The sequence below is a fragment of the Gymnoscopelus braueri genome (assembly GCF_963280865.1).
Source record: "Gymnoscopelus braueri genome assembly, chromosome: 8".
NCBI lineage: Eukaryota > Metazoa > Chordata > Actinopteri > Myctophiformes > Myctophidae > Gymnoscopelus > Gymnoscopelus braueri.
Genome location: NC_137609.1, coordinates 8103860 through 8119630, shown reverse-complemented (window position 1 = coordinate 8119630; position 15771 = coordinate 8103860). Strand labels below are relative to the sequence as shown.

General features: G+C 40.1%; 2 protein-coding genes and 1 long non-coding RNA gene across 3 annotated transcripts in view; all 3 read right to left on the bottom strand.

Annotated features, from left to right (window-relative positions):
* Positions 1-601: 601 nt before the first annotated feature.
* On the bottom strand, positions 602-1519 carry LOC308091076. The gene is made up of 4 exons (XR_013933660.1): positions 1379-1519; positions 982-1191; positions 830-899; positions 602-651 (listed from the first exon to the last, which is right to left on the bottom strand). It is a non-coding gene; the product is annotated as an uncharacterized lncRNA (long non-coding RNA).
* A 30-nt stretch (positions 1520-1549) lies between these two features.
* Positions 1550-8613, bottom strand: LOC308090666 (uncharacterized protein; the record flags this gene model as incomplete). Its single annotated transcript, XM_080435932.1, has 6 exons — positions 8484-8613; positions 7498-7596; positions 6145-6408; positions 5619-5909; positions 2236-2277; positions 1550-1557 (listed from the first exon to the last, which is right to left on the bottom strand). The coding sequence occupies exons 2-6, from the start codon at positions 7562-7564 to the stop codon at positions 1550-1552; spliced, it is 672 nt and encodes a 223-aa protein (XP_080292058.1). The 5' UTR covers positions 7565-7596; positions 8484-8613.
* Positions 8614-9355: 742 nt separating this feature from the next.
* Positions 9356-15771, bottom strand: part of LOC308090232 (uncharacterized protein) — a 31300-nt gene continuing 24884 nt past the window's right edge. The window contains exon 5 of the mRNA XM_080435295.1: positions 9356-12029. Within this exon, the coding sequence (XP_080291421.1) occupies positions 10576-12029 (1454 nt within the window). The 3' untranslated portion in view covers positions 9356-10575. The remainder of the gene's footprint in view (positions 12030-15771) is intronic.

Genomic DNA, 15771 nt, shown 5'->3' with positions numbered 1-15771 from the left:
GGAGACAGGAGGTTGGTACAACTGGTGCCACCCTTCATGGGCAGCTGGGTCAGGTTGCATCGGCTACTGTGGTGGTCCTCTTCCCCCGTCTTTACTGCCCAGGTCTGCGGCCTGCTCGTCATCCTCCCCCTGTCTTCCCTCCTCGCATGTTTTAGTCTCTCCACCTGTCTCTGAGCCCCTCTCTGGCTCCTATACATCTACTTCTCAATAACTCAACACTGCATGGTAATTTACATAAAGAGCCAAAACAAATGTCACCATACATTCACCCAAAACAATTACCTATTTTCTATCGATTACTCACCCCATGGAGACGACTTGAATTCATGTATATTATTTTGTTTTGGTCGCTATCATAAGCCTACACTTTGATGATGAGCAGGGGTACCGGTAGGAGACACAAAGGAGACTCTTCTTGTCTCCTACCGGAAGCCCTGCTTATCAAATTATTGGCTTATGAATGAGACAAAAAATAATAATCAATGAATTCAAGTTTCCATGGGGTGAGTAATTGATAGAGAAAGTCATTTTGCACAGACAATTGTTCTTTTTACCATTGTTGACGGAAAAGAAGTTTTCTTGAACGCCCTCTTCTTTTGCAGCCCATCACCGTACATATTATATTTCCGCATCAGGCTATTGGTGAAAAGTCTGAAACAGATTTAAAAAATGCAGATACATTGTCAACAGCATGCTCTAGCAGCTTGTAATGAAGACAATTTATATGGAACAGCAATACTACTCTGACTACCACATTGGAACCCACCCCCCCCCATTATATTTCCTTTTCTACAGTGTCATGTTATTAAACTTCAATTTGTATTCATACCTGTCCAGGATCTTTCTTGTACTGTACATGCCCTCACGTCGTTCCCCCCAATGTGGGACAGCTTTGAAATCTGTATAATATTACAAATTATCAACATTGATGTAAATGTTTGGATTTCAAATTATTTAAAGGCTATCCTTTTTGGTATTTACCATTGAACGTCGGACTCTTTGCTTCTCCAGCTCCTTAGACATGAAGTTGAACTCCTCCTCGTCTATTGGTAAAGCTCCACCCTCAGCATCACTTTCTCCCCGATTGTTGAGTGTCCTCAATTCATCGAGGATCTCCAACAGCGTTTCCACAACGACCTTCTGAAACTTATAACTTATAACTCATAGGGTAGTCGTACACCTTCTTCTTTGCTGTTAAATTATAGAATGAAACAATAAATGTTTTATTAAAGGTTGAGATTCTGGTGTGGCTGGCTATGTGATGCTGCTTTACTTTGGCTGGTGTATATGTCAATAAATAACATTAATTGTTTTCCAAGATCAAAATCTTCCGCTCTCCCCCCCAGTAAGATCACTGCCAAACTTGATAAAAATGTACCTTTTGTAATCCTGGGACTTTTTGGCCCCCGACTTCCAACACGCTTTCCTGATGGTGAAAGACAAGCCAATTACATGTAATACTTGCGACATCACCATTTAAGATTACTGCTATAGTCAATCCGTACCTTGTGGAGTCCGGCCATTTCTGAAGACTGACGGTCTATTTTGCCTAGGTCTCTGTTGGGGGAGGGGGTAAAGGAACTTACTCATCTTACAAAGTCACCAGTTATATCACTGTGAAACTAAATACATTTTACCTTGTGGAGTCCTTTGCCTTGGAGTGCGATGCCCTGTTGAGGGCAAAACAAATTAAATTGCACATCTTAATTACACCATCGTCATCACTGTTACAGCAAATACAAATCTTTCTTTGATTGAAACTATAGCCACGGTCCACTGGGGTGGAAAACAATGAAATTATACATCCAAATTAAATCTTTGCAATGCCATCTCAAAATCTCTCAGCCTTGCCATCTACACTTACAGTTTGATCTCTGTGAGAGAACATCCCTGGCTAGTCTAGTAAGCCGGCTGTTGCTGTCATATGCAAAAAAAAAGTAATTATTAATCTTACAGCTTTCACATACAGATCTATTATATAATCAAATCAAATGTAAAGCATTTTTCTCTGTACTGCGAATATCATCTGTTGATGAGGAAAACTTCAGTCACCGACTTCACAATCACCCTTGTGATGCTGGGATCAGGCTGCAACACCGCTGTACTCAGAAATTACCTTGTGGGGTCTTCCACCTCCACGTTTAACTGTTTAGGGAGGGGGGGGAGGAGGAGGCAATTAAATGTCTTATTTACACAGTCAACATTGTGATCACTGCTATAATCTTTCTAACTTACCTAGTGGGGTCCTGGCCCTGGTCTGCACTGGACTGCGTCGAACTGTTTAGGGGGCACATGGTAGTATGGGTGTAAGTATATATTACTTACTATAAATCAGTAGAGTGAATCAAAATGTACCCTCGGGAGTCCTGCCTCTGGTGCGGACCGGAGTCTTGTCAGTATCCACTGTTGGGGGTGGGGGGATAGTAAACACCGGCACCATTGTGACCATTGCTATACTTATCAATATTAGGCCGTGGGCCGAGTGCCTCTATCTCCTTTAGTTTTTGAGTTGGTTGATCCCCATCAAGAGCCTGGCTAATTTTTTAGTATTGTGTAGATTAGTTGTTTATTAACACATTATCAAATGTTTCCATCCTGAAAAGTTGCGCCAGAAAAATAAAACTTAGATATAACATCACTAAGTAATGTTACTTATTTTCAAGAAAATGGCAGCCCACTGCGAAATATAAACCAATCAAAGCTCGCCTACTGTATCGTGCAATTCAGTTGGCCAATGACGTTCTTCGTACCACTTGCAAGAGCAGAACCCGGAAATACAGCTCAGACTGACGGACTATTAGCGGAGAGTGTGGCGGTGTAGAGGGGGTCTCCCCGTACGCGTGCGTACCTTGCAAGTTCCGGCACTAAGCTCCGTCTCCTGTCCAGTGTCCAATTTGTATAGGCTATGCACTGAAAAAGGCCCTTTTCTGACCCTTGACCTCACTGGACGGCCCGCCACTGTTTTCTACACCTTAGTGCCGCTTAGCGGAGAGTGTGGCGGTGTAGAGGGGGTCTCCCCGAACGCGTGCGTACCTCAGAAGTTCCGGCACTAAGCTCCGTCTCCTGTCCAGTGTCCAATTTGTATAGGCTATGCACTCCTTTGAACAGCATTTATCCATTTAGATAAATTATTAATGTTTTAAATCCGTTTTTGTTACACAGTAACATAATATGTGTTATATAGCTTCGTTTAAATGCTTAATTTATAGTTTTAATGTGCAAATGAACCGTTTTTCAATGGTTTTCAATGGTTTCTTTTTACTCTAGAGGGTACTCTTATTCTGAAGAGATCGTCAACCGGAAGTCTTATTTCTGCTCCGTTATTTCTGCTCACGGAACACAGATACACCATAGATGGTCAACACGCCATGTTTTCACAACTGCATTGTGGGTATGTTCTTCTTCTGACGTCCACTCTGTCTAGAGGCCAATTGGCGTATTGCTGCCCCCTGCTGTTGGTCTCGGGTACTGTCCATTGTTTATATACAGTAACAGTACTATGTGACCTTCCAGACCTGTAGACAAGAGCATCTAGGAGTGCAACAGTTAATTTGTTTCTGATGATCAATAATTCAGTAAATTAATCAATTAATAATTGATCCCTATTTTGGACATTTGGTCATTATAAGCAAAAATCTTACAAATAAAGTGAACATATTATATGTACAAGCTCACAACGAATCAAGATCTGATGCGTTTTGAGCTTGCAGATCAGCTATTTTCACTAGTCTTGCACAGTTAATCAATTTGTTGTTAAATATATTGGATACATGGATAGTTTCAGCACTGCATCTATCACAGCTTTGAGCTTCCATCACTGCACATTGATGCTGCACAGGTCTGATCCTCACCTCTCACAGAAATGCAGTATACAACACATACCAATACCATGTTACAGGATACAACACATACTAATACCATGTTACAGGATACAACACATACCATGTATTAAACATGTGTTAACCATATATTTTTCAAACTATGTGAATATATCAATATTTCTATGATATTTCTCTACATTATTTATATGGCTATATTCATAATGTATGATGAATTCAGACTGTGACAAAGAAGCTATTTTTGTAGTAGAAATAGTTCTGTATGATAGATTGATTGTAATGGATGAATTGCACTGGGTCAGGCTGACCTAAAATGATGTAACTTATCATGAGATTTCATATTATTGTGTGCTAAGATGTAGGGCCACAAAAAGGTATAAAAACACACCCCACAATCCTATTTCATCAGTCCTGTCTGCAGATACGGCTCTGTTAGTATATTAACAAATATATATTTACATAGTATATACTTCTAAAAGTGCATAGCTGCATATGGTTACGGTTAAAACTTAATACAGATTGAGGATATTAAGGATTTAAAAGTGAAAAAAATAAGAGACGAGGCCTGTTGACAGGAGCAGTATGAAAATCAATATTTTTGCTCTTCTATCCACCTCCCTATACCAACATACAGGCGTTTCATTTGATCCTCCCAGTGAGCTAATTTATAGTAGAACGTTTCCCTTCTACTTCTATGTTTCCCTGTTTCCCTTGGTGTGAATAAACTGGTGTCTTTTTAGAAGAGGCGATTAGTTGAACATGCAATAGAAAGAAAGGTTTTTCTCCAGTGTGGATACGCTTATGTCTCTTGAAGGAACCTGACTCACTGAACCTCTTGTCACAATGTTGGATACGCTGATGTGTCTTCAGGTTCTATAACCAAAGTCAATCTTAGTGTTGGGTTTGTACTGGGATCAGCGAGGTAAAATCAGAATGTCGTTTCATGGATAAAGGTAGACTAAAAGAGTTATTGGTGACTAAAAATTTGACTAAAATGTCAACAGTTTTTGTTGACAAAAATATTTGCTAAATACTTAAGGTTGTGTTGGACTAAAATGCTTGACTTTTTGTTGACTAAAACTTTACTAAATAAAAACAGGATGAGGTTGACTAAATATGATGAAAATCATAGTATCAAGGACGATTGAAACTGGACTAAGACTGAGACTGTCTGATAAAATCAACACTGTTTTTTCAGAGAAGCTGCCCAAACGAAACGCTGGTGGTGTCGCTTTAGGGAACCTAACTGACTGAAACTCTTGTCACAATGTTCACAGTGGAATGGTTTTTCTCCAGTGTGGACACGTTGGTGTGTTTTCAGTTGACATGAGTCACGGAAACTCTTGTCACAATGTTCACAGTGGAATGGTTTTTCTCCAGTGTGAATATGCTTGTGGCTCTTCAGGTTAGTTAACCGACTGAAACTCTTGTCACAATGTTTACAGAGGAAAGGTTTTTCTCCAGTGTGAACACGCTGGTGTCTTTTCAGGTTAGATGACTCTCTGAAACACTTGTTACAATGTTCACAGTGGAATGGTTTTTCTCCAGTGTGGATATGCTGGTGTTTCTTCAGGGAACCTAACTCACGGAAACTCTTGTCACAATGTTCACAGTGGAATGTTTTTTCTCCAGTGTGGACACGCTGGTGTCTCTTCAGGTCAGATGACCAACTGAAACTCTTGTCGCACATTTGACAGTGGAGAGGTTTTTCTAGAGTGTGAACACGCAGGTGTTTTTTCAGGTAAGATGACTGGCTGAAACACTTGTTACAATATTTACAGTGGAAAGGTTTTTCTCCAGTGTGAACACGCTGGTGTTTTCTCAGGTGTTTTTTCAGGTATGATGACTGGCTGAAACACTTGTTACAATATTTATAGTGATAAGGTCCATCTCCTTGTTTCGGGCTGGTTGTAGAGCTGTTGATTTGCTGACAGGCTGATGAGGTGATCTCTATTTGCCGGTCGTTGTGTCTCCACCTGATGTGTTTATGGAGGTAGAGCTGAGATGTGAAGGAGAATGAACACTCAGAACAGGAGAAGAACTGAGTCTGGGAAGACTGGGACCTCACTCCTGAGAGAGGGGAGAGAGAGAGAGGAAGAGAGAAGGGGAGAGGCTGGTTAAAAATGGTGAGCACAAATACAACTTTACAAGCTTCCATCATCAAACAAGTCTGTTGTTTAGGAGCATTACGGCTTCCCTGTTAACATTTCTGATTTAATTGTATTTTTCATCAACCTCTTTTATTCAAACTCCCAGTTTTCCACACCCATGTAAGTCCCTGTCCCTGTGTTTAACACTGACTGACCTCCACTGGTCTCCTCCGAATCATCACTGTCTTCAGAGACTTCAGTGTCAGATTCAAGTTCAAGTTCAACTTCAGAACAGTGTGAAGAGATGTCTTCATCATCATCTTCACTTTTCACTGCTAGTAATGTCAACATTGACCCAACAGGCTCCTCTGGTCTTTGAAGTAACTCCTCCTGTTCCTCTTTAATGTGTGGAGGCTCTGGTTCCTCCTGGAGCAGACTGGGGGTCCTCTCTTCTTTACACACAGCCATGTGCAGGATGTCTAGTTGGAGCAGAAAAATAACATGATAGTGAACACTGGATTCCTGAAGTGTAAACAAACCTTTCCATCCTCCATGTACAAAAGGAGGTATCACCTACTTAAGGTGCATTCCCACTGAAAGAAAATAATAGATGCAAGACAGGCTCAGATACACGTTCTTCTATTCATAGTGTACAGTATGTATTTCCCCTCAAAGACCAATCACATCTCATGCAGTTAAGTTGACATCATGAAACAGAAACATCTCCACACATGAAAGCTTGAAATGTCAGGTGAAAGTTGGGTCGTAGATTAAAATCTATGTAAAATTGTTTTTATGGCGTGGCTCTGTACGTCTAGAAATAGGTCTGTGAGTCTGCAAATCTGTCTGTCTGTGTGTCTGGGACGAATCTCACGAACCGTTTTGACGATCAGCGCCAAATTTCTGCACGCTGATCAAGGAAGTATTTTTCCACTTCTGATCAAATGTACTATGTACAATGTGAAGTTATATGGTGCAGTTTATGCGCTTTTTGGTTATGGTAATGAGACAAACAAGGTTAACAATGATTTTTTGAGATCTTTAAATGATAGCTACATATCATTATGATTATTATCAGTCGTCAAGATATTTTTTGCAATGGTTATTGTACAGTGAAAATTTTATCTGGTCTGAAATGAAGGAATTGAATAAGGACTTTAATAACTGGAGACCTAGTGGTGTCAAGAATAACAGTAATATTTGCAGAAGGTAAAGGCAATATGGCCTAAGCCCAAGTCTCTAACATATGAATCTTGGGTGCAAAGATTATAGGATTCATATAATAGGGAATAAATAATTCGTAATTTAAGATTACACAAGGAAAATGTATCAAAAGATGGACTCCTGCAATGCAAATAATTGTCTAAAGTGAATAAGGTGAAAGTAGCCAATCTGTTTTTTATGTTTCTGCAACCAGACAGGATGAGCAATTTGTTTAATCATCAGGATATTATTATTGTCATGATATATTTGGTCATGATTATTTCTCAGTAAAATTAGATAGTGACAACCCTACAACAGAACAGGAAAAAAAAACATTCAAGAAAGAGCGAGCACATGAAACGTACCGAGGTGTGGGTGGTCTTCAGGTTCCTGTTTAATAGAGATAGCCCTGGCTGAGTCTGGAGAGTTCATCTTCACCTGCAGTCTGGACTCCACAAACTGGCCTGAAAAGAAGGAATTGAATAAGGACTTTAAAGATGGGGTTCATGGTTCATTTTCATATGGTGCTGACTGATTAGTTTGTGGCTGATGCCATGACGACACATTGAGGCTAGACAACACATATTTGGGCGTAGCGAAATTTGGGAACTGGGAAGGAAGAATGTTTTTCCGAAAATTGTACAGTAAGTGTTAAAATGATATTTTCATGTGTAGCACCACATGAAAAACCCTACTCACTTTCATTGTAGCCAAACCGGGAGCAGTACTGGCAGCGGACGTAGGGGGGTTTTCCGGGTTGAATGGGAAACATGGCCACAGGCTGACTAAATAAGCGATTTAAACGGGTAGTTTCGCTCCCGACCTAAAATATTATGCCCCCGACCAAACCTTAAACATCCGTGCAGCCTGGAATCTACCATTAGTTTTGGGATACGATGTATACAAAAGGGTAAACAGCAGAGCCTTGGCGGACGTTGCACCGATCCTGGATGAGAACGACATAGAACCTAATCTCGGAGCTGTATAGCGGAGTGAGAGGTTCTTTATGGAGCTAACTTGTAACATCCGTGTCCGGGGGGTCAGCACTTTATATTTGAAATCTGAACGTTTATGTAGATGTACTGGTTGTAAATGTAAACATTAAAAAAAAACAGGAACAAGTAGCTCCATGACAGTCATGTTTCGGGGCTAGTCTTGCTGCTGCTATCGAGCTATCGTTTGGTTTGTGTTTATGATCACTTTATAACAAACTAACAGCTAAGAGGAATTAGATTTATGTTCCAACTTAAATGATGAGTTAATAAAGACAAAAAGATTAAACAAGACGTGATCCGTTCATCTTAAATGTTATAAATAGATGAAACCCAACATTGAATGAGTTGATCTTTACCTGCTGTGTTTCAGTGGTTGAGCTGCTAACAAACGTCCTCCTGCTGCTTAACGACGACACTGTTTAGAAACGACACGTTTTACTTTTCTTTGTATTTTACTTTTATATAAATCGATGGTATTTTAAAGTGTCAACAACAGTCAGTCAACACGCCGTGTTGTTTTCACTACTGCATTGTGGGTATGTTCTTCTTCTGACGTCCACTCTGTTTAGACGCCAGTTGGTGTATCGCTGCCCCCTGCTGTTGGTCTCGGGTACTGTCCATTATTTATATACTGTAACAGTACTACAATATGCAGTGGTGGAAAGTAACACAAGTACATTTACTTGAGTACTGTAATTAATGGAATACAGTTCAGAGTTTGGTTATTGTACCAGAATGTTCTAGTAAACAGGAACATAGTTCTGTAAGATAGATTGATTGTAATGGATACATTGGACTGGGTCAGGGCTGACCTAAAATGGTGTAACTTATCATGAGATTTCATAATAATATTGTGTGCTAAGATGTAGGGCCACAAAAAGGTCTAAAAACACACCCACAATTCATCAGTCCTGTCTGCAGATATGGCTCTGTTGCTATATTAACTTATACATACTTATAATAATGCATAGCTGCATATATGGTTACTGTAGTGAAGGGAATGTTCTATGCTGAATTTGGGGTGCTGATTCTATTGTTCCCTAGGTTCACACCGGTGTGTCGACCAGAACACCACTTTGGGCCCTTAATATTTCCAGATATGAAAGAATAGGACAGAGAGAGGCTTGATGCTGGGTTTTCCTCTTTTACTGGTCTCCTTTGCAGCAGTACAGACATGTAGTAGTAACAGTTCAACAATAATACACACACGTGTAGTTTTCTGGGAATAAACAGAATAGAGACAAAATAAGTGCATTCATAAAAGTGGTCTGTACCAATAATTACACTTATCAAACCAGTCAAATGGTGTCATCTAGCTAGAGAGATACAATACCAAAATAGTATGCACTTCAGTTTAGAATTAAGAATAGTAGTTGTATATCCAAATAAAATATGTGTAGGAACTGTCATAACAGAACTGTGACTAGAAATGACTGTAGCTTCAATTAGGCAGAATGCATCAGCATGACATGGCAAATAAACATACTGTAATGTCAGAAAGTCCTATACTTTTAGGCACTACTGGTTGCCTAAACCGTAAATTGAGTTAAACAAAAAGGGTGATTTATTCTGTCACTTGGTCATCACTAAAACATACAAAATAATAAATACAATTAACCTTAAACGCAAGGGAATACAGCCCAACAGTCCTCTCAAACAGTCCTCTCGCCCTGCAGTGACGTCATCAAATAGAAAACATGGCTCAAATGGCTCTTACACACGTGCATAAAACAGAAAAAAAATAAACATTACAAAGAGCCATAAACCAAAACAAAATAAAAATACAAAAACCCTTTTAGGCAATAATAATTCAAGCAATATTCAAAATTGCATATCCAAACTCAAAGAGTTTCAATCTGTACCTTGACGAAAGGCAGATTTTAAAGAGAGGGGTGATGAGTCGGAGACCTGCCTGAACTCAGGTTTTATCCCTTTCTTTCTTGAGCTCTGCCACCTTCCTTTCCTCCTCTTTCTTGAGCTTTTAGCAGCTTCCTTCATGGCGGCAGGCTTCTTGGCCTTCTTTGCTGCCACCTTCTTTGGCTTTTTAATGCTGTAAACTCTTGCGGGATTTGACCTGCTATTTCAGAATAAAGGGCACTTGGTTACTTTAGCTTGGCAATCAGTGGCAACAGTCAGACCTCTATAAGTGCAATTTCAGAATGACAACAAAATAATATATAGAATTAGATACTTAAATATATAACTTTGGGGCTTTTTCTACAGTTACTGTTAACACTTAAAAATAATTGAGGAAATTGCAGATTAAGGAAATTAAGGATTTAAAGGTGAAAAAAACAAAACAAGAGACTTTCCACCTCCCTACCAACATACAGGTGTTTAATTTGATCCTTCCAGTGAGCTAATTTATAGTAGAACGTTTGTTTCCCTTGGTGTGAATAAACTGGTGTCTTTACTAAAACAACTGAAACTCTCTTCAAAATGTTTACACTAAAAAGGTTTTTCTCCAGTGTGGATACGCAGGTGTCTATTCAGGTCACCTAATTGGCTGAAACTCTTGTCACAATGTTTACAGTGGAAAGGTTTTTCGCCAGTGTGGATAAACTGGTGTCTCTTGAGGGAACCTGACTCACCGAAACTCTTGTCACAATTTTTACACTGGAAAGGCTTTTCTCCAGTGTGGATACGCAGGTGTCTATTCAGGGAACCTGACTCACTGAAACTCTTGTCACAATGTTTACACTGAAAAGGTTTCTCTCCAGTGTGGATACGCTGGTGTATCTTGAAGGAACCTGACTCACTGAAACTCTTGTCACAATGTTTACAGTGGAAAGGTTTTTCTCCAGTGTGGATACGCTGGTGTCTCTTCAGGGAACCTGACTCCCTGAAACACTTGTCACAATGTTTACAGTGGAAAGGTTTTTCTCCGCTGTGGATACGCTGGTGTGCCTTCAGGTCACCCGACTGATTAAAACTTTTGTTACAGTGAGTACACTGGAAAGGTTTTTCTCCGGTGTGGATACGCTGGTGTCTCTTCAGGTTATCTGAGGTATTGAAACTCTTGTTACAATGTTTACAGTGGAAAGGTTTTTCCCCAGTGTGGATACGCTGGTGTGTCTTCAGGTCACCCGCCTGATTAAAACTCTTGTTACAGTGCGTACAGTGGAAAGGTTTTTCTCCGGTGTGGATACGCTCGTGTGTCTTCAAGTAACCTGACTGATTGAAACTCTTGTTACAATGTTTACAGTCGAAAGATTTGTCTCCAGTGTGGATACGCTGGTGTGTCTTGAGGAATTCTGACCGACTGAAACTCTTGTCACAATGTTTACAGTGGAAAGGTTTTTCTCCAGTGTGGATACGCTGGTGTGTCTTCAGGTTACTAAACTGATAAAAACTCTTGTTACAGTGCCAACACTGGAAAAGTTTTTCTCCGGTGTGGATAAGCTGGTGTCTCTTCAAGTAATCTGAGGTATAGAAACTCTTGTCACAATGTTTACAGTGGAATGGTTTTTCTCCAGTGTGGATACGCTGGTGTATCTTCAGTTCACCCTTCTGATTACAACTCTTGTTACAGTACGTACAGCGGAAAGGTTTTTCTCCGGTGTGGATACGCTCGTGTGTCTTCCGGTTACCCAACTGAGAAAAACTCTTGTTACAATATTTACATTTGAAAGGTTTTTCTCCATCTGGTTGAGTTAAAGTTTTGGTAAACTGTTGATGACTAGAAGATCCTGGTTGATCAGTGTCTCCTTGTTCCTGGCTGGTTGTAGAGCTGGTGATTTGCTGACAGGCTGATGAGGTGATCTGTCCATTCCTCAGCATTTGGCAGTAGAGGTCGTTGTGTTTACTCCTGATGTGTTTATGGAGGAAGACCTGAGATGTGAAGGAGTATGAACACTCAGAACAGGAGAAGAACTGAGTTTGGGAAGACTGGAACCTCACTCCTGCGAGAGGGGGGGGGGAGGAGGACAGAAGGGGAGAAGGCAGGTTAAAAATGGTAGAGTACACATACAACTTGAAAGCTTCCATCATCAAACAAGTCCGTTGTTTACCTTCCCCGTTAACTCATTCAGTGCCAATAAAATATAAAAATCCAGCCAAAAATAAATTTAAAAAAAAAAAGTGCTCAGGAACCGAGATACAGCCTTTTTCAGTAAAAAGTTAAACAAGAAGTGAATGGAGCAGCAAATCTTCAAATGATGAAATCTAGTTCTGAACGTCTTTTTCCAAAAATATATATATTTTTGTTTACTATTTTTCAAAAACACGTCTGGCACGTTGCGCCATAGCGGTAAAACACGTCAAACAAGTCAATAGCACTCAATGAGTTAAAATGTCTGATTTAATTGTATTTTTCATCGACCTCTTTTATTCCACCTCCCAGTTTTCCCAACCCATGTAAGTCCTGTTCCTGTGTTTAACACTGACTGACCTCCACTGGTCTCCTCCCAATCATCACTGTCTTCAGTGTCAGATTCAAGCTCAACTTCAATTTCAGAGCAGTGTGAAGAGATGTCTTCATCATCATCTTCACTTTTCACTGCTAGTAATGTCAACATTGACCCAACAGGCTCCTCTGGTCTTTGAAGTAACTCCTCCTGTTCCTCTTTAATGTGTGGAGGCTCTGGTTCCTCCTGGAGCAGACTGGGGCTCCTCTCCTCTTTACACACAGCCATGTGCAGGATGTCTAGTTGGAGCAGAAAAATAACATGATAGTTAACACTCGATTCCTGAAGTGTAAATAAACATTTCCATTCTCCATGTACAAAAGGAGGTATCACCTACTTAAGGTGCATTCCCACTGAAAGATACCTAAATAAATAATATTTCTAGTCACTTGAATCTCATCATTTTGGTCGCTGGGTGTTGCGATGGGACAAAAGAGTTCATTTGCATGTTCAACTAATCGCCTCTTCAAGCTGTCAATCACTAAACATATGGAAACCGTAGACAATGGACCCTTCGCTAAACCCCACCCCAAAAGCGATTGTCCAATGCCAGCTTAGCAACCGTTGTTAGCCTGGCACAGGTCTGGCAAGCTTTCGTCACCTGCCATAGCTGTCAATGTTATTTGGCCCGCACACACACACACAATAATTTGCAACATAATAGCAAGAACAGGAATAATACCAAGATAACGCAATGGTGACTATGAACCAGCAACAGATTCCACGTACCCAAAACCGTTGGAGGGTTATTTTCCCAAGCTGAAATCTGCGTTTAAACTGCAAGGCTGCATGGCTGTGTTGTTGAACACATACACAGCTTAACGTCGGGAAAGTTACACGACTCATTCGCCCAGGTGGTGTCACTAATCACCGTAATCGTAACAACATTCAGAATCACAGCGCTGCCTGTTTCGGATTCCGCACGTTAAAGTATATTCATTCATTTGTTCGTCTATTTATTAACTGCTACTGTAGTCTTACCCTGCGGTACATGAAAACTCCTGTTACAGTCATGGATCAACTTCAACCTGGTGTTTGCATTTTCTCCATTTACGGTCTGTACATCTATATAAACGTTCAGATTTCAAATATGAATTGCTTACCCTATGGCCACGGATGATAAAATGATGCACGGGACTCTCAAAAGTACCCGTCTGTATTGTTCAATAAAAAGCATTTCAATCCGATCGGTGGCCATTGTCTCATAGAAATAATGTATCAGAGTGCAATACACCTACCAACCGATAGGGTCGCTTAGTTGAAAGCATATGGAGAAAATGGCCACCGATCAGATTAAAATGCTTTTTATTGAACAATAAGGATGATACGGGTACTTTTGAGAGCCCGTACATAAATGTAAGATCCTTGGCCATGGGATAAGCACTTTATATTTGAAATATGAACGTTTCTGTAGATGTACGGGCTATAAATGGAGAAAGTGCAAACACCAGGTTGAAATTCATCCATGACGGTCAAGACAGACGACCGTCGTGTATCCATGGCTATTACTCCCTCTAACATTTCCAGTGTTTTTAGTTTATTGAAATAATGTCATGCACATTTTTCCAGTGCATAGCCTACTGCAGGCCTTGTTGACTAGATTTAGAAGAGATTTTGAAGCTATTGCTGCTGAAATGATCGATTATTTTTAAGGGGAAAAGCCGTCATTTAACACGCAAGTCAATGGGTGAGAAGCAGAGATTGCCAGGCGCTGCCAGGCCTGGGTGTGACTAACTTCGCACCACCAGTCACAGAGTGGAGTGGGTGGGGCTTAGCGAAGGGTCCATTCTAATAAAGTTTTATATGTGTGAAAATAAGAAAGATTCAGCAACTACAAGTTCTAGTTCATGGCAGAAATATTGATAATTTATAATCAAGCTGTGAAAAACACAAAGCGTGTGTTTTTCCCCCTTCCCAGCCTGCTGCCCAGGGACCCAATTTGTACACACACTATAGATAGAAAATGTACACAGGACCCCCTCCAGGGTTAATTTACTGGTGTTAATTTAACTTTGGAGTGTACAAATGGAACCAAATGGACATGTAAGGGACCATTTGGTTAAATTCTGTACACTCACAGGTATACAAAAACTCCCAAAACGGCTCAGTGTCTGGCTGTGCGTCTACAAGGGCTTGTGTGTTGTCTTTGCTGTGTTATTGGTTCCCGGCAGAGGAAACCAAAGTGGAAAAAGCGGCACTCCAAAATAATAGATGCAAGACAGGCTCAGATACACGTTCTTCTATTCATAGAGAACGCTAATGCGTTTCGTATAGAACAGGGTTTGTCTGTATGTATGTACAGTATGTATTTCCCCTCAAAAGTAGACCAATCACATCTCATGCAGTTAAGTTGACATCATGAAACAGAAACATCTCCACACATGAAAGCTTGAAATGTCAGGTGAAAGTTGGGTCGTAGTTTTGTAAAACAGTTTTTATGGCGTGGCTCTGTACGTCTAGAAATAGGTCTGCGAATCTGTCTGTCTGTGTGTCTGGGACGAATCTCACAAACCGTTTTGACGATCAGCGCCAAATTTCTGCACACTGATCAAGGAAGTATTTTTCCACTTCAGATAGAATGTACAATGTGAAGTTAAATGGTGCAGTTTTTCTTTAGTATTGCATTTGCGCAAAAGAGAGCTTTTCGGTTATGGTAATGAGACAAACAAGGTTAACAATGAATTTTTAGAGATATTTTAATGATAGCTAAATATCAGCATGATTACTATCAGTGTCAAAATATTTTTCGCAATGGTTATTGTACAGTGAAAATTAGATATTGTTGCACTTCTATTTGTTTTTTATGTTTCTGCAACCAGACAGAATGAGCAATTTGTTTAATCATCAGGATATTATCATTGTCATTATGTAATTTGTCATGCTTATTTCTCAGTAAAATTAGATATAGTGACAGCCCTACAACAGAATAGAAAAAAATTAAATAGAAACATTCAAGAAAGAGTGAGCACATGAAACGTACCGAGGTGTGGGTGGTCTTCAGGTTCCTGTTTAATAGAAATGTCCCTGGCTGAGTCTGGAGAGTTCATCTTCACCTGCAGTCTGGACAGTCCACACACTGGTCTGGAAAGAAGGAATTGAATAAGGACTTTAAAGATGGGATTCCATGGTTCTTTTCCCCCTAAAACATAGTCATTGGGTATTATTATTATACTAGAGGCCACTTACACCTACGTCACACTTCTCATCCGACCAATATGTCTGAGTCATTGTGTTGGTA